This window comes from Cherax quadricarinatus, unplaced genomic scaffold, assembly GCF_038502225.1.
Source record: "Cherax quadricarinatus isolate ZL_2023a unplaced genomic scaffold, ASM3850222v1 Contig1160, whole genome shotgun sequence".
NCBI lineage: Eukaryota > Metazoa > Arthropoda > Malacostraca > Decapoda > Parastacidae > Cherax > Cherax quadricarinatus.
Genome location: NW_027196186.1, coordinates 45,833 through 69,435, shown reverse-complemented (window position 1 = coordinate 69,435; position 23,603 = coordinate 45,833). Strand labels below are relative to the sequence as shown.

The following is a 23,603-nucleotide window of genomic DNA, read 5'->3' as shown; positions in this document are numbered from 1 at the left end:
GGAGGTGTCATGTCTGAGGGCAATGTGTGGTGTGAATATAATGCAGAGAATTCATAGTTTGGAAATTAGGAGAAGGTGTGGGATTACCAAAACTATTATTCAGAGGGCTGAGGAGGGGTTGTTGAGGTGGTTCGGACATGTAGAGAGATTTGAATAAAATAGAATGACTTTGAGAGGGTATAAATCTGTAGTGGAGGGAAGGCAGGGTAGGGGTCGGCCTAGGAAGGGTTGGAGGGAGGAGGTAAAGGAGGTTTTGTGTGCAAGGGGCGTGGAATTCCAGCAAGCATGTGTGAGCATATTTGATAGGAGTGAATGGAGACAAATGATTTTTAATACTTGACATGCTGTTGGAGTGTGAGCAAAGTAGCATTTATGAAGGGATTCAGGGAAACCGGCAGGCCGGACATGAGTCCTGGAGATAGGAAGTACAGTGTCTGCACTCTGAAGGAGGGGCGTTAATGTTGCAGTTTTGTAACTGTAGTGTAAGGCACCCCTCTGGCAAGACAGTGATGGAGTGAATGATGGAAGTTTTTCTTTTTTGGGCCACCCTGCCTTGGTGGGAATCGGCCAATGTCTTAATAAAATAAAATAACTTGCAGGTGCTACATCTCCCTTCATTTGGTTCTCTCTTATCTGCAGTAGCAACAGTCTTTCCATCTCTTTGATAATTTCTTTAACTTTTTCACTACCTTAGATTTGTCAGCCAATTTAATATCTTTTATCATGTCTATTTGCTTGATAATAGTAGAGAGGGTTGATTGTGAAAAACCATATTCATGAATTAATTTTAACTCCTGCATCATTTTTTCACAATTTCTTGTTTGATCTTCAGAGAAATTGCCTTTTTACTGGGCACTTTAAGGGCCTTGATGACTAGTAACTCAAAACATGGCATAATTAAATCAAATGCTTATCATATCTCAAATTTTTCATTTGCAACTCGAAACCAAGTTCCATTGAGATTCAGTTGTAACGCAGAATTATCGTAACTCCAGCCTATGGTAACTCAAGGGACCACTGTATTGTACATAATTATTTTGTTAATTTAGCTATAATTAGAATTTTTTCATTACATCACATCTATAAAATATATCTATTACCTCTGTCTCTAATTTTCTTATTAATACAAGCATTCATTTATTATCAGACTGCAATGGGATCTGATTTTCTTTTTTTTTTTTTATACTTAATAAATATGCCCAGAGTAATGCCACTCATCCTTAGAGTTGCAGACCCCTCAAAAAAATTGTGAAAAATAATGAAAAGTACAGTGGACCCCCGCATAACGATGGCATCACATAGCGATTATTTCGCATACCGCTTACTTTAATTGCAAAAATTTTGCCTCGCATACCGCTTAAAAACCCACTTACCGATTTTCATCCGAGACGCGTCCAATGTGCGGCCTGAGGCACGCTCACATGTTCCGCCGGTGGCATTGTTTACCAGCCAGCCTCCGCGGTAACATCCAAGCATACAATCGGAATATTTCGTATTATTACAGTGTTTTCGGTGCTTTTTCTGGAAAATAAGTGACCATGGGCCCCAAGAAAGCTTCTAGTGCCAACCCTATAGCAATAAGGATGAGAATTACAATAGAGATGAAGAAAAAGATCATTGATAAGTATGAAAGTGGAGTGCATGTCTCCGAGCTGGCCAGGTTGTATAATAAACCCCAATCAACCATCGCTACTATTGGTGGTACAGCTGCTGCTGCTGCTGCACTGTCAGCTGCTGCTGCTGCTGCACTGTCAGCTGCTGCTGCTGCTGTAGCACCGTTGTTGGTGTGGCTTATTGAGAATACCAAGAAACAATTAACCCCAGAGGATTTGCCACCCAGGATAACCCAAAAAAGTCAGTGTCATCGAAGACTGTCTAACTTATTTCCATTGGGGTCCTTAATCTTGTCTCCCAGGATGCAACCCACACAAGTCGACTAACACCCAGGTGAACAGGGAAAAATGCCTGGAACTAGTGCTCATATTGGTGAATTTAAAGCCAGCAAAGGTTGGTTTGAGAGATTTAAGAATCGTAGTGGCATACACAGTGTGATAAGGCCTGTTCTGAAAGAAAATGCCAAACAGGACCTACAGTACTCAGGAGGAAAAGGCACTCCCAGGACACAGTGTCTCATCAGTCATTGCTGCATCTTCAATAAAGGTAAGTGTCATTTATTCTTCATTTAGTAGACTAGTACATGCACAATATATACTGTGCATGTACTACTCTACTATTGTGCATGTATCCTTCTCTTTGTGTGTGGGAAAATGTATATTTCATGTGGTAAAATTTTTTTTTTCATACTTTTGGGTGTCTTGCACGGATTAATTTTATTTCCATTATTTCTTATGGGGAAAATTCATTCACATAACGATTATTTCGCATAACAATTACCCCTCTTGCACGGATTAAAATCGTTAACCGGGGGTCCACTGTATTGAAAGACTTATTCAGGCTATCATCAACACCATGTTATTGTTGGGTTGAAGTTTGTAATGACTCAAAGTCATAAACCAACCGAATCTTCGGGCTGGTTTCACTCGCTAAAACTTGCCACCTTTGTCTGGTCTACTGCATACGGTACCTAACTGCTGTGAGATTTGATAACAAGAATGTTTTTATAAATTTATTTGTTCAATTCTTGTTAACTTTTTTTAAAAAATCTCCAATTCAAGTGTGATTCACTAAAATCTATCACTGTACTGTAAGTAATGGCACAGGTACCTCTTAATTTATATATACTACTATTATTTTTAATGCAATATTTTAAAAAAAGATCCATAATAGATACTATTAATTAATGTCAAATTTGGTACAGTAGAGAATAACTAAATATATATGGTCTTATTACTTTTCCTTTTATATCCATGGGGAAGTGGAATAAGAATCTTTCCTCAGTAAGCCATGCGTGTTGTAAAAGTCAACTAAAATGCCGGGAACAATGGGCTAGTAACCCCTTTTCCTGTAAAGATCACTAAAAAGAATAAGAAGAAGAAAATTGTCAAAGTGGGAAGTCTGAATGTTCGTGGATGTTGTGCAAATGATAAGAAAGAGATGATTGTGGATGTTATGAATGAGAAGAAACTGGATGTCCTGGCTTTAAGTGAAACAAAGCTGAAGGGGGTGGGAGAGTTTCAATGGAGAGGAATAAATGGGATTAGGTCAGGGGTTTCAAATAGAGTTAGAGCTAAAGAAGGAGTAGCAATAATGTTGAAGGATAAGCTATGGCAGGAAAAGAGGGACTACAAATGTATAAATTCAAGGATTATGTGGAGTAAAATAAAGATTGGATGTGAAAAGTGGGTTATAGTGTGTATGCACCTGGAGAAGAGAGAAGTGTAGAGGAGAGAGAGAGATTCTGGGAAATGTTGAGTGAATGCGTGGGGAGTTTTGAATCAAGTGTGAGAGTAATGGTGGTTGGGGATTTCAATGCTAAAGTGGGTAAAAATGTTATGGAGGGAGTAGTAGGTAAATTTGGGGTGCCAGGGGTAAATGTAAATGGGGAGCCTTTAATTGAGCTATGTGTAGAAAGAAATTTGGTAATAAGTAATACATATTTTATGAAAAAGAGGATAAATAAATATGCAAGGTATGATGTAGCACGTAATGAAAGTAGTTTGTTAGATTATGTATTGGTGGATAAAAGGTTGATGGGTAGGCTCCAGGATGTACATGTTTATAGAGGGCCAACTGATATATCGGATCATTATTTAGTTGTAGCTACAGTTAGAGTAAGAGGTAGATGGGAAAAGAGGAAGGTGGCAACAACAAGTAAGAGGGAGGTGAAAGTGTATAAACTAAGGGAGGAGGAAGTTCGGGTGAGATATAAGCGACTATTGGCAGAAAGGTGGGCTAGTGCAAAGATGAGTAGTGGGGGGGTTGAAGAGGGTTGGAATAGTTTTAAAAATGCAGTATTAGAATGTGGGGCAGAAGTTTGTGGTTATAGGAGGGTAGGGGCAGGAGGAAAGAGGAGTGACTGGTGGAATGATGAAGTAAAGGGTGTGATAAAAGAGAAAAAGGTAGCTTACGAGAGGTTTTTACAAAGCAGAAGTGTTATAAGAAGAGCAGAGTATATGGAGAGTAAAAGAAAGGTGAAGAGAGTGGTGAGAGAGTGCAAAAGGAGAGCAGATGATAGAGTGGGAGAGGCACTGTCAAGAAATTTTAATGAAAATAAGAAAAAATTTTGGAGTGAGTTAAACAAGTTAAGAAAGCCTAGGGAAAGTATGGATTTGTCAGTTAAAAACAGAGTAGGGGAATTAGTAGATGGGGAAAGGGAGGTATTAGGTAGATGGCGAGAATATTTTGAGGAACTTTTAAATGTTGAGGAAGAAAGGGAGGCAGTAATTTCATGCACTGGCCAGGGAGGTATACCATCTTTTAGGAGTGAAGAAGAGCAGAATGTAAGTGTGGTGGAGGTACGTGAGGCATTACGTAGAATGAAAGGGGGTAAAGCAGCTGGAACTGATGGGATCATGACAGAAATGTTAAAAGCAGGGGGGGATATAGTGTTGGAGTGGTTGGTACTGTTTAATAAATGTATGAAAGAGGGGAAGGTACCTAGGGATTGGCGGAGAGCATGTATAGTCCCTTTATATAAAGGGAAAGGGGGACAAAAGAGATTGTAAAAATTATAGAGGAATAAGTTTACTGAGTATACCAGGAAAAGTATAGGGTAGGGTTATAATTGAAAGAATTAGAGGTAAGACAGAATGTAGGATTGCGGATGAGCAGGGAGGCTTCAGAGTGGGTAGGGGATGTGTAGATCAAGTGTTTACATTGAAGCATATATGTGAACAGTATTTAGATAAAGGTAGGGAAGTTTTTATTGCATTTATGGATTTAGAAAAGGCATGTGATAGAGTGGATAGAGGAGCAATGTGGCAGATGTTGCAAGTATATGGAATAGGTGGTAAGTTACTAAATGCTGTTAAGAGTTTTTATGAGGATAGTGAGGCTCAGGTTAGGGTGTGTAGAAGAGAGGGAAAATACTTCCCGGTAAAAGTAGGTCTTAGACAGGGATGTGTAATGTCGCCATGGTTGTTTAATATATTTATAGATGGGGTTGTAAAAGAAGTAAATGCTAGGGTGTTCAGGAGAGGGGTGGGGTTAAATTATGGGGAATCAAATTCAAAATGGGAATTGACACAGTTACTTTTTCCTGATGATACTGTGCTTATGGGAGATTCTAAAGAAAAATTGCAAAGGTTAGTGAATGAGTTTGAGAATGTGTGTAAAGGTAGAAAGTTGAAAATGAACACAGAAAAGAGTAAGGTGATGAGGGTATCAAATGATTTAGATAAAGAAAAATTGGATATCAAATTGGGGAGGAGGAGTATGGAAGAAGTGAATGTTTTTAGATACTTGGGAGTTGACATGTCGGCGGATGGATTTATGAAGGATGAGGTTAATCATAGAGTTGATGAGGGAAAAAAGGTGAGTGGTGCGTTGAGGTATATGTGGAGTCAAAAAACGTTATCTATGGAGGCAAAGAAGGGAATGTATGAAAGTATAGTAGTACCAACACTCTTATATGGATGTGAAGCTTGGGTGGTAAATGCTGCAGTGAGGAGATGGTTGGAGGCAGTGGAGATGTCCTGTCTAAGGGCAATGTGTGGTGTAAATATTATGCAGAAAATTCGGAGTGTGGAAATTAGGAGAAGGTGTGGAGTTAATAAAAGCATTAGTCAGAGGGCAGAAGAGGGGTTGTTGAGGTGGTTTGGTCATTTAGAGAGAATGGATCAAAGTAGAATGACATGGAAAGCATATAAATCTATAGGGGAAGGAAGGAGGGGTAGGGGTCGTCCTCGAAAGGGTTGGAGGGGGTAAAGGAGATTTTGTGGGCGAGGGGCTTGGACTTCCAGCAAGCGTGCATGAGCGTGTTAGATAGGAGTGAATGGAGACGAATGATACTTGGGACCTGACGATCTTTTGGGGTGTGAGCAGGGTAATATTTAGTGAAGGGATTCAGGGAAACCGGTTATTTTCATATAGTCGGACTTGAGTCCTGGAAATGGGAAGTACAATGCCTGCAGTTTAAAGGAGGGGTTTGGGATATTGGCAGTTTGGAGGGATATGTTGTGTATCTTTATACGTATATGCTTCTAAACTGTTGTATTCTGAGCACCTCTGCAAAAACAGTGATAATGTGTGAGTGTGGTGAAAGTGTTGAATGATGATGAAAGTATTTTCTTTTGGGGGATTTTCTTTCTTTTTTGGGTCGCCCTGCCTCGGTGGGAGACGGCCGACTTGTTGAAAAAAGAAAAAAAAAATATTGCTTATGCATACTTAAAGACAGCTCTGTAAAACTTTGGTAACAATTTCTTCATATTTTAATCCTGACTATGCAAAAGATATGAAAACACTATGCATTGGCTGCTCTGCAGGAAACAACTAATAGTATTATACAGTTAGACCTATGATTTCCTTGGTGATAAAGAATTTATATGCTGTACTGTATGAATATTATCACCAGTTTCTCAGAGGATATGAAAACTGCATATGTTGACCTCTGATAAAGACGAAACATAATTCACTCCTATATGTAAGGATGACTCAAAGTACACCTCTTACTTAGGCTTGAGATTATGCTAAAATCTGGCCCAGGTTGCCTTGAGGTTGATAATATACAGTAGGTTGGTTAATAGGTTAAACCATACCTGCATTGTTGGATAATTTTTATGTTTCTAATCTTAGGTCTTCTGCATACTCAGATTTCTCTTGCAATTAATTTTACAGTAACTTATTGTGGGAATTCTGCCAAATCAAATACAATGATTGATTTTGTTGGACCTTAGAATTTATATCTCAGATAGCTAATTGTTGGATAATAGATGAATAACAACAGTATATATCTGACATTTCATTTTAATAATAAACACATGTAATCTTACTGACAGGATTATCGAGGTGCATTAGCATTTTACAAAAAAGCTTTGAGAACAAATCCTAACTGTCCAGCTGCAGTTCGTCTAGGAATGGGCCATTGTTTCATGAAGCTTGGGAACCAGGATAAGGCTCGCTTAGCATTTGAACGGGCTTTAGAGTTGGATGGAATGTGTGTTGGAGCCTTAGTTGGCCTGGCAGTGTTGGAACTTAACGAGAAGAAGCCAGAAAATATTCGCCGGGGAGTTCAGATGCTTTCAAAGGCATACAATATTGATTCAACTAACCCAATGGTGTTAAATCACCTGGGTAATCACTTCTTCTTTAAACAGGTATGAAAGGTTAATTGTGCATTTTATTTCCTAATATAGTGGAACCTCGGTATGCGACCTTAATTCATTCCAGAAGGCTGTTTGAGTGCTGCTCCATTCGAGCATCAAACAAGTTCTTCCCAATCAATTTTCCGTTTGGTTGGCTGTTATCACTAATTGTCATAGGCCCCATGGTGACTTATTTATACAAATAATAGAAAAAAACACCAAAAAATGCGAAGAAACAGGAAATACGTAGTTTACAACGAAGTTCTGGCAGGTCGTATTTGTTTGGTCGAGTGATGAACTTTGTTCGAGTAGGGAACTGGTTGTATACCGAGGTTCCACTGTATATCTACTAAATTAGAAAAATGTTTCATAGGAATAAATATGATATAATGTGTGTGTTTGCTACATACAGTATTATATTTCCATTTATATAAAGAAATAATTTTTTATTTCATGGTTTCTGTGCTTGTCATTTTCAGGACTTCCAAAAAGTTCAACATCTGGGTCTACATGCATTTCACAACACTGAAAATGAATCTATGCGTGCTGAGTCTTGTTATCAGATGGCTCGAGCTTTTCATGTGCAAGAAGATTACTCACAAGCGTTCCAGTATTACTATCAGGCTACCCAATATGCTGCTCCAAATTTTGTTCTTCCTCACTATGGTCTGGGCCAGATGTATATCAACAGAGGTGACACAGAGAATGTAAGATTACCATAAATAATACTTTTTACTAACTGGTGTACTGGTCTTTTAAGTAGTCTTGTGTTGATTTTGAATAGTTATAGTACTGCCATTTTATTTGAGCATTTTGAACAGTGCAACACCTAGTAACATTTTATAAAGGTTTTACGAGATAAAGGAACACACTCTGTATAATAAAGTAATAATACCTACTATTCAAGGAAGGTTCCTTGATGCTAGTGAGGGGGCTCTTCATCTAAAGAATCGAACCTGCCTTCCCTTCCTTGGATTGTTATTGAATGCTGTCCATTTTCCCAGGCACTGTATGACCTCTAAGAGGTTTAGTGGTTCCCCATGAATGTAATAAGTAGCAGTAGTGTTAACTATATAGGATGCTAGATTTTAGCCTTGTTCATACTTTGGTTTGAAAAATTTAACTTTTGTGAATAAATACTTACGTAAATAAATAATTTATTGGTTTTCAGGCAGCACAATGTTTTGAAAAAGTATTAAAGGCACAGCCAGGCAATTATGAGACAATGAAGATCCTGGGCTCCTTATATGCCAGTTCCACATCTCAGAGTAAGCGAGACTTAGCCAAACAGCATCTTAAAAAGGTAAGCAGTTGTATAATATTGGGCCTGAAGGTCTTTTGCAATTTCTGTATTATGTTTACTTCATGATTCTCTTCTAATCTTTTTGTATTGTCAGTAAAACCTGGTAACCTATCACCCTAATACAAGCTAGCCATTGTATCACATGAATGTTGTATTTATTGTGGCAATCTACTGATTAATGTTACTTCAGATGTGTAATATGTTAAGAGATATATGCATTTACTTGAGTTTTGAAAGTGGGAAATGCAGTGCATGCACTCTAAAAGTTGGGTAGGTATTTTGCAGTTTTGTGGGTTATTGGAGTTGTAGTATCTGTATTCTGGAAAGAGTTATAGAACAAGTGATAGTTAATGTACTCTCTGCTTTTGAGTTACCCCTCCCTGGGGAAAAGAGCGACTGATGTTAAAATAATCATAAATATTGATATGGATTTTTTTTTTCAGGTGACAGAACAATATAGTGAAGATGTGGAGGCGTGGATTGAACTAGCACAGATCTTAGAGGGCAGTGACCTTCAAGGTTCCCTCTCTGCTTATCACAAAGCTACTAAGCTCTTGCAGGACCTTGTACAAATGGACATTCCTCCTGAGATCCTTAACAACATAGCTGCATTGCATTTTAGGTGAGTGGCATAAGCCTCAATTTAATTTGTTCCCATCAGGTTAATATGAATCTGTATTGCATTTTTAGTTAACAATATAATTATTAGGTGCAGTGGAACTGCGGTTTTCGTTTTTAGTTTGTTCCAGAGAGAGTGACGAAAACCAAATTCGACAAAAACTAAAGCAATATTTCCCATAAGAAATAATGTAAATCCAATTAATCCATTCCAGACACCCAAAAATATTAACACTAATTTTAAAGGATAAATGAACATTTAAATCAGTTTTACCTATATTGAGGACTCTTGTTGGTGTTTGGAAGATGGTGAGGAGGGGAGAGGGAGGAGAGGTTATCTCTACCACCATCACTACTAGCCTCTACCATAATCACTACCACCCTCTACCACCATCAGAACCACTACCACCCTCGACCACAATGACTACCACCCTCTGCCACCATCAGAACCAGTACCACCCTCGACCACCATCACTACCACCCTCTGCCACAGTCACTACCACCATCACAACCACTACCACCCTCTACCACCATTGAATTCTATTGTGTTTCTTGCCTTCTTTATCAAAGGGCTGGCACTTGGAACTTTCTTTTACCCCATGGTGGCTTATTGAGCAGTCGCACTCAGTGAGCAAGTACACAAAACATATTATTACGAAATGTTTCGATTGAATGGGTAGGGTAATGTTCACTCAACGAGAAACAAAGCCAGACTGACTCAGAATGCGTGCGTGGGATGCTTTGTGTGGGCGCCAGCAGACGGACACGTTCAGTACGGTGGACGAAAGCTGGGACAATATTTTGACGAAAAATTCATCGAAAACCGAATTCAGTGAAAACCAGGGCAAACGAAAACCAAGGTTTCACTGTACTTTTATGCATACTGTATTTTTTTCTTCATGAAATTATGATGCAAATTTTTATTAATCCACAATTAACCCTTTGACTGTTTACGCCTTATAAATACGTCTAACGCACCACTGTTTCTGACGTATATATACTCAATAATTCTAGCGGCTTCAAATCAAGCGGGAGAAAGCTGGTAGGCCCACATGTGAGAGAATGGGTCTGTGTGGTCACTGTGCACCACATAAAAAAAATCCTGCAGCATACAGTGCGTAATGAGAAAAAAAAACTGATCGTTTTTTTGGATTAAAGCGCCGACTTTGAGGTGTATTTTCGTATAGTATTTATCGTTGTATTCGCGTTTTCATGGTCTTAGGTGATAAAATGGAAATCATATTACAGAAATAGAGATGATTTTCATTACTTTGACGATGAAAACGACCTTGAAACTGAGCTCAAAGTAGCAGAAATGTGAGATTTTTACCAATGTTCAGGAGTAAACAAATCACACCACACATCCAATACACGTCAACAGGGGAGTCTGATATTCTTTCACTAGTGCGCTGATATTATTTATACCATTTTTACAATAATGCAGTAGTCTGCATAACAGTAAATTTTGTATTTTTTTGTATGAATAAAAAATCAAAATAGAAAGCAATAATAATATAAGAGGGGCCTAGAGATGTGACTAATGAACAGAGTATATGTTATTTTAGTGCCAAGAATGTCTACCTTGTTTATTCTGGACCCTATTTTGAAATTGGCATCTTTTTTATTTTGCTTGAAATTGGCCAAATTGCCAATTTCTGACCACTGTATTGGGTAGTTCAAATTAGTAAATGGGCGGTTTTTTGTACTCAGCTGATAGATAAAATGGAGTTCTAAAGAAATAGCCGAGTTTGGTCAACTGGAACAACGGAATTGGCTGAAAACAGGGCTCAAAATCGGCGAAATTGCCAATACGCATGTGTCGCCAAGACCGCTAACTTCGCGGGAGCGTAATTCTGTGAGTTTTCGACCAAATTTCGAACTTTTGGTGTCATTACCATCGGGAAAAGATTCTCTATCATTTCATAAGAAAAAATAACTTTTTTTTTTCAAAAATTTATCGACATAGAATGACAGTTTCAGAAAGGGGCCTGCGACAGTCAAAGGGTTAATAAACAAGATGAAAAATAGAGTGGATATTTGGAACTGCTTTATATGTCAGTGTTGCAAGTTTATAGTGCAATTTTTAGTACAGCTACATGTAGCTGCTTGAATTGGAATTATTTTTTCTCAACATGAGCACATGCCTATGCAAGGAAAAATTCTTGGGAGTGGAACATGGGCAGTGATATACAGTACTGGATGTATTTTCATTTACTGCCTTCTCAATATTAGCCCAGTTTAAGTAGAACTAGGTGAAAGAATTAATTATGTAAGAAACAAGAGTTGGGAGCAGTGTTGGTAGATTGGGTATAAGGATTTAATTTTGTTAATGTCTCTTCTTGAAGCTTGTATATTTTCACAATACTGTATATCACTGTAGGACTTTGTTTCCATATTAATTTAGTTATTTAACCCTTTGATGGTCAGAGAATTAAAAGAAAATTGTATTTCTTATGAAATGATAAAGAATCTTTTTCTGAAGGTAGTGAAACCAAAAGTACAAAATTTAATGGAAAACTTATGAAATTACACTCCTGCAAACTTGACAGTTTTGGCGATATTTATGCATCAGCAATTTTGCCCAATTTGAGCCCTATTTTCAGCCAATTCCATTGTTCTGGTGAAAAAAACTGATAGCTATTTTGCTAGTATTCCTTCTATTCTAATGAGTGAATACAAGAAACCACCCATTTACCTCTTTCACCTACCCAATAAAGTGATCAGAAATTGGTAATTTGGACAATTTCACACAAAACAAAAATTTTTGGCAGTTTAAAAATAGGGTCCAGAATAAACACTGTAGACATATCTGCCACTTAAAAACATTTCCTCTGTTTATTAGTTACATCCCCAGGCATCTCTTATATTACGCTTGCTTTCCATTTTTTATTTTTATTCACACAAAAAAGTAGAAGATTTACTGCTATGTTGACTACTGCATTATTGTAATAATTGTATAAATAATGTCAGCGCATTTATGAACATGTTTTAGACTGACCAGTTGGACCCATATTGGACGAGTGACATAATTTGTGTACTCTGGAAAATCGGCAAAAATCGAACATTTCTGCTAATTTGAGCTCAATTTCAAGCTACTTTCAGCCCTGAAATCAATCAAAATCATTTCTATTTTTGTAATATATCTTCCATTCTATCAAACGAGATCAAGAAACTGAGAATACAACCATAAAAGCCATACGAAAAGTGCTCCCCCCCCCCCCAAAGTCGCTGTTTTAAACCAAAAACAGGGTTGTAGTTTAATTTTTTTTTTCCATTATGCACTGTGTGCTGCAGGATGTTTTTGTATGGTGCACACTGCATAGACCCATGCTCTCATGTCGAGGCCCAAATTTACAGCTCACGGCTTATCTGAGAGAGCTGAGCTCATCACATAAAACAGTGGGACCAACCCAGGCTTCAAAGCCATAGTACAATGGTGCCCCTCCTGAAAAGGTTATTTAGAGCATGTGTTAATTAACTCTTAACTGTCCAAACGTAGATATATGTTCACTCGCATACTGCTTCAAACATACATTTACGTTTTATTTTACATTTGAAGGCATGTAAAATAAAACGTAGATGTACGTTTGGAGTGCTACACAAGTGAACGTAAATCTATGTTTGGACAATTTAAGGGTTAAATATGAAAGGGATTAGATAAAAGAGGTAAGCTATAGATCATGCAGTGTATGTAAATATTAGCAGTAACTTTCCACAGATGTTAGAGATGAGGTCAATGTTTTGAGTGTACTCTTTCTTCTTTTACAGCTGTAGTACTGTTCATGTAACTGTGTGTGCTTACTAGTTACATACGAACAACATGTATATAACCAGCTGACTTTTGTTAAGGCTTTGTGTATTTAAGAACCTTATGTAATGATGACTGGGTCTTTGGCCTTATCCCAGATGTATACCAATGTTAGCTATGGAATGATTCTATTTTAAAGAAGAGTTTCACATCATGTTTTTGTTTCACAGACTTGGCAATTATGAAGAGGCTCACAAACACTTCAAGGGGGCTTGGGACCGTTGTGAAGCTGAGAAAGAACAAGACCCCCAGTACTACTCGTCCATCTCTGTTACCATCAAGTATAACTCTGCTCGGTTGCACGAGATGTTTTGTCAGTATGATAAGGCAGAGAAGCTGTACAAAGAAATCCTCCAAGATCATCCCAATTATGTGGACTGTAAGCTATATTTTAAACTAAAAGGACATAAGTGCAACTAATGTGACATTTTATTGTGGCAATGTTTCGCTCTCCAGGAGCTTTGTCAAACCGGCTTGACAAAGCTCCTGGAGAGCAAAACGTTGCCACAATAAAATGTCACATTAGTTGCACTTGTGTCCTTTTACTTTACATATTGTTGGTAATTGTACCAACATATATATAAGCTATATTTTGTTTGAAATTGTGACCTGAGGATATTAAAGGAAATTTATTCACAATGTCTCATTGGTAATGTATTTAAATTACAATATTGTTTTGAGTAAATGCACTTAACCTTATGTGTTTGGATCTTAGCACTACCAGAATTTGGTTATTCACTTTATTTATTATTATGACTTAAGTTTTATTACTGAACATTTTCACTTTATGGTTTTGTGTGCCTCCACAATGAAGCAGTCAGTGTGCCATATGGTGAAATAATTTTTTCATCTTATATACAATTTAGTACAAGATTTTATAATACACATTCATATTGATGATTTTTCTATTGTGCAGAATTGAGGTATAGCAGCTGGCCTCAGTCAGCCTATGCAGCATGGTTATGCAATATTTTCTCCAATTTTACATTATTCATTAATTAAAAGTACTTCTTGTAGTGTTTTAATGTGTAAAGGCAACTGATGTGTATCATTTTTTTTTAACACACCGGCCATTTCCCACCAAGGCAGGGTGACCCGAAAAAGAAGAAACACTTTGATCATCATTCACTCCATCACTGTCTTGTCAGAGGTACACCTACACTACAGTTAAAAAACTGCAATATGAACACCCTTCAGAGTGCAGGCACTGTAGTCCCAACCTCTAGGACTCAAGTCTGGCTTGCTGGTCTTCCTGAATCCTTTGATAAATGTTACCTTGCTCACACTCCAACAGCACATCAAGTCATAAAAACCATTCGTCTCCACTTGCTCATGTCTAACATGCTCACGCATGCTTGCTGGAAGTCCAGGACCCTCGCACACAAAACCTCCTTTACCCCGTCCCTCCAACCTTTCTTAGGCCTATGGATTTTCTTGAAAGTATTCACACCACACACTGCCCTCAGACACGACATCTACACTGCCTTCAGCCTTCTCCTTGTTGCAACATTTACTGCTTCACACCCATATAAGAGGGTTGGTATAACTACTCTCTCATACATTACTCCTTTTTGCTTCCATGGATATCTCCTCAGTACACCACTCACCTTTTTCCCCTCATCAGTTCTATGATTCACCTCGTCTTTCATAGACCCATCTGCTAAGAAGTTCACTCCCAAATATCTGAATACATTCACTTCTTCCATACTCCCTCCCTCCAATCTGATATCCAGTCTTTCATTACCTAAATTTCTTGTTATCCTCATCACCTTACTCTTTCTTATGTTCATTTTTAATTTCCTTCCTCACTTTTAATATTCCAAACTCGGTCACCAAACTGCAACGTCTCTTCAGAATCTCCCAAAAGCACAGTGTCATCAGCAAAAAGCAACTGTGACAACTCCCACTTTGTTAGATTCTTTATCTTTTAATCCCACACTTCTTGCCAACACCTGAGCATTCACTTCTCTTACAACCCTGTCTCTACAGTGGACCCCCGCGAATTTGCAGTTCCAAATTCGTGGCTTCAGAAATTCGCGGATTTTTCCTTAGAACCCAACTAATAATGGTTTATGGAAATTCCCACAAATTCATGGAATTGTTTTTGGCTTTTTTCATAGCATTATATAATTTTTTATGCATTTTAACACTAAATATTAAGAAAAATATAATTTAATAATTTTGTAACATAAATCTTCCTTCAACACACCGGCTGTATCCCACTGAGGCGGGGTGGCCCAAAAGGAAAAACGAAAGTTTCTACTTTTACATTTAGTAATATATACAGGAGATGGGGTTACTAGGCCTTTCTCCTGGCATTTTAGTTGCCTCTTAAAACACGCATGGCTTGCGGAGGAAGAATTCTGTTCCAGTTCCCCATGGAGATAAGAGGAAATAAACAAGAACAGGAACTAGAAAGAAAATAGAAAACCCAGAGGGGTGTGTATATGCTTGTACATGTATGTGTAGTGTGACCTAAGTGTAAGTAGAAGTAGCAAGACGTACCTGAAATCTTGCATGTTTAAGAGACAGAGAAAAGACACCAGCAATCCTACCATCATGTAAAACAATTACAGGATTCCATTTTACACTCGCTTGGCAGGACGGTAGTACCTCCCTGGGCGGTTGCTGTCTACCAACCTACTACCTATACTAAATTGAATTTTTTTTTTTTTTTTTTTTCAACAAGTCGGTCGTCTCCCACCGAGGCAGGGTGACCCAAAAAAAAAGAAAAGAAAGAAAATCCCCAAAAAGAAAATACTTTCATCATCATTCAACACTTTCACCACACTCACACATTATCACTGCTTTTGCAGAGGTGCTCAGAATATAAGTTTAGAAGCATATACGTATAGAGATACACAACATATCCCTCCAAACTGCCAATATCCCAAACCCCTCCTTTAAAGTGCAGGCATTGTACTTCCCATTTCCAGGACTCAAGTCCGACTATATGAAAATAACCGGTTTCCCTGAATCCCTTCACTAAATATTACCCTGCTCACACTCCAACAGATCGTCAGGTCCCAAGTATCATTCGTCTCCATTCACTCCTATCTAACATGCTCATGCACGCTTGCTGGAAGTCCAAGCCCCTCACCCACAAAACTTCCTTTACCCCCTCTTTCCAACCCTTTCGAGGACGACCCCTACCCCTCTTTCCTTCCCCTATAGATTTATATGCTTTCCATGTCATTCTACTTTGATCCATTCTCTCTAAATGACCAAACCACCTCAACAACCCCTCTTCTGCCCTCTGACTAATGCTTTTATTAACTCCACACCTTCTCCTAATTTCCACACTCCGAATTTTCTGCATAATATTTACACCACACATTGCCCTTAGACAGGACATCTCCACTGCCTCCAACCGTCTCCTCGCTGCTGCATTTACCACCCAAGCTTCACATCCATATAAGAGTGTTGGTACTACTATACTTTCATACATTCCCTTCTTTGCCTCCATAGATAACGTTTTTTGACTCCACATATACCTCAACGCACCACTCACCTTTTTTCCCTCATCAATTCTATGATTAACCTCATCCTTCATAAATCCATCTGCCGACACGTCAACTCCCAAGTATCTGAAAACATTCACTTCTTCCATACTCCTCCTCCCCAATTTGATATCCAATTTTTCTTTATCTAAATCATTTGATACCCTCATCACCTTACTCTTTTCTATGTTCACTTTCAACTTTCTACCTTTACACACATTCTCAAACTCATCCACTAACCTTTGCAATTTTTCTTTAGAATCTCCCATAAGCACAGTATCATCAGCAAAAAGTAACTGTGTCAATTCCCATTTTAAATTTGATTCCCCATAATTTAATCCCACCCCTCTCCCGAACACTCTAGCATTTACTTCTTTAACAACCCCATCTATAAATATATTAAACAACCATGGTGACATTACACATCCCTGTCTAAGACCTACTTTTACCGGGAAGTATTCTCCCTCTCTTCTACACACCCTAACCTGAGCCTCACTATCCTCATAAAAACTCTTTACAGCATTTAATAACTTACCACCTATTCCATATACTTGCAACATCTGCCACATTGCTCCTCTATCCACTCTATCATATGCCTTTTCTAAATCCATAAATGCAATAAAAACTTCCCTACCTTTATCTAAATACTGTTCACATATATGCTTCAATGTAAACACTTGATCTACACATCCCCTACCCACTCTGAAACCTCCTTGCTCGTCCGCAATTCTACATTCTGTCTTACCTCTAATTCTTTCAATTATAACCCTACCGTATACTTTTCTTGGTATACTCAGTAAACTTATTCCTCTATAATTTTTACAATCTCTTTTGTCCCCTTTCCCTTTATATAAAGGGACTATACATGCTCTCTGCCAATCCCTAGGTACCTTCCCCTCTTTCATACATTTATTAAACAAAAGTACCAACCACTCCAACACTATATCCCCCCATGCTTTTAACATTTCTGTCATGATCCCATCAGTTCCAGCTGCTTTACCCCCTTTCATTCTACGTAATGCCTCACGTACCTCCACCACACTTACATTCTGCTCTTCTTCACTCCTAAAAAATGGTATACCTCCCTGGCCAGTGCATGAAATTACCGCCTCCCTTTCTTCCTTAACATTTAAAAGTTCCTCAAAATATTCTCGCCATCTACCTAAATTGAATTATTACCATATATTATTACCATATATATATGCTTCTAAACTGTTGTATTCTGAGCACCTCTGCAAAAACAGTGATTATGTGTGAGTGTAGTGAAAGTGTTGAATGATGATGAAAGCATTTTCTTTTTGGGGATTTTCTTTCTTTTTTGGGTCACCCTGCCTCGGTGGGAGACGGCCGACTTGTTGAAAAAAAAAAGAAAAAATTTACCATATGTAAACCAAAGAAAATGGGGTTGCATGAATTACAGTACATATGGGGGTAACATCGGCATTTTACATTCTGCAGGAGATATAGCAGTACAGTACTGTATATGGGTTTATCTTTACATTTTTTTTTTAAGGGTGATGTATGAAGCTGAGTTCGAAAATAAATTAAAGTGTTTGGGGGCATATTTTGGGTTTAAACTATAAAAATAGGCATTTATAGGCATTTTTTAACCACATCCAGAATTATCGTTTTTTTTTTCAAATTCGTGGGTGGTCTTGGAACGTAACTCCAGCGAATTTGGGGGGAATACTGTATACACATAGAACAACCATGGTGACATCACACATCCCTGTCTAAGGCCTACTTTTACTGGGAAATGGTCTCCCTCTCTCTCAAATACTCTAATCTGAGCCTCACTATCCTGAAAAACTCTTCACTGCTTTCGGTAACCTACTTCCTATTCCATGTAGCTGCATCATCTGCCACATTGCCCCCTCTCCATAAATGCAACAAAAACCTCTTTACCCTTATCTAAATACTGTTCACTTGTATGTTTCTCTGTAAACAATTAGTCTACACAGCCTCCTTGTTCATCTGCGATCCTGCTCTCCATCTTATTCTTAATTCTTTCTGTAATAACTCCCATACACTTTACCAGGTATACTCAACAGGCTAACAAGTCGGCCATCTCCCACCGAGGCAGGGTGGCCCAAAAAGAAAAAAAATCCCCAAAAAGAAAATACTTTCATCATCATTCAACACTTTCACTTCACTCACACATAATCACTGTTTCTGCAGAGGTGCTCAGAAAACAACAGTTTAGAAGCATATACGTATAAAGACACGCAACATATCCCTCCAAACTGCCAATATCCCGAACCCCTCCTTTAGAGTGCAGGCATTGTGCTTCCCATTTCCAGGACTCAAGTCCGGCTATATAAAAATAACCGGTTTCCCTGAATCCTTTCACTAAATATTACCTTGCTTACACTCCCACAGATCGTCAGGTCCCAAATACCATTTGTCTCCATTCACTCCTATCGAACACGCTTACGCACACCTGATGGAAGTCCAAGCCCCTCGCCCACGAAACCTCCCTTACTCCTTCCTTCCAACCTTTTTGAGGATGACCCCTATCCCACCTTCCTTCCCCTACAGATTTATACGCTCTCCATGTCATTCTACTTTGATCCATTCTCTCTAAATGACCCAACCACCTCAACAAACCCTCTTCAGCCCTCTGACTAATACTTTTATTAGCTCCACACCTTCTCCTAATTTCCACACTCCAAATTTTCTGCATAATATTTACACCACACATTGCCCTTAGACAGGACATCTCCACTGCCTCCAACCGCCTCACTGCTGCATTCACAACCCAAGCTTCACACCCATATAAGAGTGTTGGTACTACTATACTTTCATACATTCCCTTCTTTGCCTCCATAGATAACTTTGTTTGTCTCCACATATACCTCTATGCACTACTCACCTTTTTTTTTCCTCATCAGTTCTATGATTAACCTCATCCTTCATAAATCCATCCACACACGCTAACTCCCAAGTATCTGAAAACATTCACTTCTTCCATACTCCTCCTCCCCAATTTGATATCCAATTTTTCTTTATCTAAATAATTTGATACCCTCATCACCTTACTCTTTTCTATGTTCACTTTCAACTTTCTACCTTTACACACACTCCCAAACTCGTCCACTAACCTTTGCAATTATAGGTAGTAGGTTGATAGACAGCAACCACCCAGGAAGGTACTACCGTCCTGCCAAGCGAGTGTGAAACGAAAGCCTGTAATTGTTTTACTTGATGGTAGGATTGCTGGTGTCTTTTGTCTGTCTCATAAATATGCAAGATTACAGGTACGTCTTGCTACTTCTACTTACACTTAGGTCACACTACACATACATCTACATGTTTATTTATACATGCTCATCTGAGTTTTTTTTTTTGTTTTATCTTAATAGTTCTTGGTCTTATTACTTTTCCTTTTATATCCATGGGGAAGTGGAATAAAAATCTTTCCTCTGTAAGCCATGCATGTTGTAAAAGTCAACTAAAATGCCGGGAACAATGGGCTAGTAACTCATTTTTCTGTAAAAATTACTAAAAAGAATAAGAAGGAGAAAATTGTCAAAGTGGGAAGTCTGAATGTGCGTGGATGTTGTGCAAATGATAAGAAAGAGATGATTGTGGATGTTATGAATGAGAGGAAGCTGGATGTCCTGGCTTTAAGTGAAACGAAGCTGAAGGGGGTGGGAGAGTTTCAGTGGAGAGGAATAAATGTTATTAGGTCAGGGGTTTCAAATAGAGTTAGAGCTAAAGGAGTAGCAATAATGTTGAAGGATAAGTTATGGCAGGAAAAGAGGGACTAACTGTGTTAATTCAAGGATTATGTGGAGTAAAGTAATTTTGGATGTGAAAAGTGGGTTATAGTAAGCATATATGCACTCAACAGGCTTATTCCCCTGTAATTTTTACACACTCTTTGGTCCCCCTTTGCCTTTATACAAAGAAACTATGCATTGTCTCTGCCAGTCCCTAGGTACCTTACTTTCTTCCATATATTTATTAAATAAAAGCACCAACCACTTCAAAACTGTATCCCCACCTGCTTTTAACATTTCTGTTTTTATCCCATCAGTCCCAGCTACTTTACCCTCCTTTCATTCTACCCATCTCCCCCACACTCACGACTGGCTCTTCCTCACTCCTACATGGTGTTATACCTCCTTGCCCCATACAAAATTTTGTATGAGGTTATTATTTGAACAAAAGGAAAATTCTCAGAGGATGCAGTCATCAGAGAGAAGTTGTAAGATATTCATCATCCAATCTGCTCTGTCTTATGTACAGTATTGTATTAATGGTTTAAATTTTTGTTTTGGTTTTTAATTTTTTTTTTTTGTAGGCTATCTTCGACTTGGCTGTATGGCAAGGGATCGAGGCCAAATTTACGATGCATCTGATTGGTACAAGGAAGCACTTCGAATGAATAATGAGCATCCTGATGCATGGTCTTTGATGGGTAACCTTCATCTTGCCAAGAATGAATGGGGGCCAGGACAGAAGAAATTTGAAAGAATTTTGAAGGTTTTCACTTATTATTTTTTGTCTTTTTTATTGATTTCTTTCACTTAGGTAGTTCTGTGCATAAACACCAAGATATATATTCAGTGTACAATTGAATCTCATTCTCCCATGTCCTATTTAACTGTAATTTCACTGTCTTGAACTGAGCACTTAATAGTTGAATGCATAAAAAATTATATTAATTTTATCTGTTAGATGGATTACCTAGCTGGAACTCCAAATTCAGTCTGAATTAATGCGTGAAAAGGGTTGAATTTTATTAAAAATTGCCTAGGATAGACCAGTAGGCTTACTACAGTGCTCCTTTATTCTTTGTAAAGTAATACTGTGCAGGAATTAGAGTTTATAGATATCTTTCTTCTAGGTAGTAGGTTGGTAGACAGCAACAGCCCAGGGAGGTACTACCTTCATGCCAAGTGAGTGTAAAACAAAAGCCTGTAATTGTTTTACAAGATGGTAGGGTTACTGGTGTCTTTTTTTCTGTCTTATATACATGCAAGATTTCAGGTACCACTTGCTACTTCTACTTACACTTAGGTCAGACATGCATGTTTTTTTTTTTTTTTTTTTTTTTTTTTTTTTTTTTTTTTTTTTTTTCAACAAGTCGGCTGTCTCCCACCGAGGCAGGGTGACCCAAAAAAAAAGAAAGAAAATCCCCAAAAAGAAAATACTTTCATCATCATTCAACACTTTCACCACACTCACACATTATCACTGCTTTTGCAGAGGTGCTCAGAATACAACAGTTTAGAAGCATATACGTATAGAGATACACAACATATCCCTCCAAACTACCAATATCCCAAACCCCTCCTTTAAAGTGCAGGCATTGTACTTCCCATTTCCAGGACTCAAGTCCGACTATATGAAAATAACCGGTTTCCCTGAATCCCTTCACTAAATATTACCCTGCTCACACTCCAACAGATCGTCAGGTCCCAAGTACCATTCGTCTCCATTCACTCCTATCTAACACGCTCACGCACGCTTGCTGGAAGTCCAAGCCCCTTACCCACAAAACCTCCTTTACCCCCTCTCTCCAACCCTTTCGAGGACGACCCCTACCCCGCCTTCCTTCCCCTATAGATTTATATGCTTTCCATGTCATTCTACTTTGATCCATTCTCTCTAAATGACCAAAGTGAAGAGAGTGGTGAGAGGGTGCAAAAGGAGAGCAAATGAAAGAGTGGGAGAGGCACTGTCAAGAAATTTTAATGAAAATAAGAAAAAATTTTGGAGTGAGTTAAACACATTAAGAAAGCCTAGGGAAAGTATGGATTTGTCAGTTAAAAACAGAGTAGGGGAGTTAGTAGATGGGGAGAGGGAGGTATTGGGTAGATGGCGAGAATATTTTGAGGAACTTTTAAATGTTGAGGAAGAAAGGGAGGCGGTAATTTCATGCACTGGCCAGAGAGGTATACCATCTTTTAGGAGTGAAGAAGAGCAGAATGTAAGTGTGGTGGAGGTACGTGAGGCATTACGTAGAATGAAAGGGGGGTAAAGCAGCTGGAACTGATGGGATCATGACAGAAATGTTAAAAGCAGGGGGGGATATAGTGTTGGAGTGGTTGGTACTTTTGTTTAATAAATGTATGAAAGAGGGGAAGGTACCTAGGGATTGGCAGAGAGCATGTATAGTCCCTTTATATAAAGGGAAAGGGGACAAAAGAGATTGTAAAAATTATAGAGGAATAAGTTTACTGAGTATATCAGGAAAAGTATACGGTAGGGTTATAATTGAAAGAATTAGAGATAAGATAGAATGTAGAATTGCGGATGAGCAAGGAGGCTTCAGAGTGGGTAGGGGATGTGTAGATCAAGTGTTTACATTGAAGCATATATGTGAACAGTATTTAGATAAAGGTAGGGAAGTTTTTATTGCATTTATGGATTTAGAAAAGGCATATGATAAGAGTGGATAGAGGAGCAATGTGGCAGATGTTGCAAGTATATGGAATAGGTGGTAAGTTACTAAATGCTGTAAAGAGCTTTTATGAGGATAGTGAGGCTCAGGTTAGGGTGTGTAGAAGAGAGGGAGACTACTTCCCGGTAAAAGTAGGTCTTAGACAGGGATGTGTAATGTCACCATGGTTGTTTAATATATTCATAGATGGGGTTGTAAAAGAAGTAAATGCTAGGGTGTTCGGGAGAGGGGTAAAGAGGGGGTAAAGGAGGTTTTGTGGGCAAGGGGCTTGGACTTCCAGCAAGCGTACATGAGCGTGTTAGATAGGAGTGAATGGAGACGAATGATACTTGGGACCTGACGATCTGTTGGAGTGTGAGCTGGGTAATATTTAGTGAAGGGATTCAGGGAAACCGGTTATTTTCATATAGTCAGACTTGAGTCCTGGAAATGGGAAGTACAATGCCTGCACTTTAAAGGAGGGATTTGGGATATTGGCAGTTTGGAGGGATATGTTGTGTATCTTTATACGTATATGCTTCTAAACTGTTGTATTCTGAGCACCTCTGCAAAAGCAGTGATAATGTGTGAGTGTGGTGAAAGTGTTGAATGATGATGAAAGTATTTTCTTTTTGGGGATTTTCTTTCTTTTTTGGGTCACCCTGCCTCGGTGGGAGACGACTGACTTGTTGAAAAAAAAAAAAAATAATGAGTGTTAAGTGATCTGCATAATTATAATTAATTTTTTGAGGGTAGGATCCCGTAGAGTTTTATTAAGTGT

General features: G+C 38.4%; 1 protein-coding gene across 1 annotated transcript in view; it reads left to right on the top strand.

Annotated features, from left to right (window-relative positions):
• LOC128690877 (RNA polymerase-associated protein Ctr9) overlaps window positions 1-23,603 on the top strand; it is a 59,703-nt gene that overhangs the window by 10,042 nt on the left and 26,058 nt on the right. Inside the window, exons 6-11 of the mRNA XM_070080870.1 lie at window positions 6,897-7,214; window positions 7,682-7,909; window positions 8,374-8,505; window positions 8,949-9,127; window positions 13,102-13,310; window positions 20,738-20,919. Coding sequence (XP_069936971.1) covers window positions 6,897-7,214; window positions 7,682-7,909; window positions 8,374-8,505; window positions 8,949-9,127; window positions 13,102-13,310; window positions 20,738-20,919 — 1,248 coding nt within the window. The remainder of the gene's footprint in view (window positions 1-6,896; window positions 7,215-7,681; window positions 7,910-8,373; window positions 8,506-8,948; window positions 9,128-13,101; window positions 13,311-20,737; window positions 20,920-23,603) is intronic.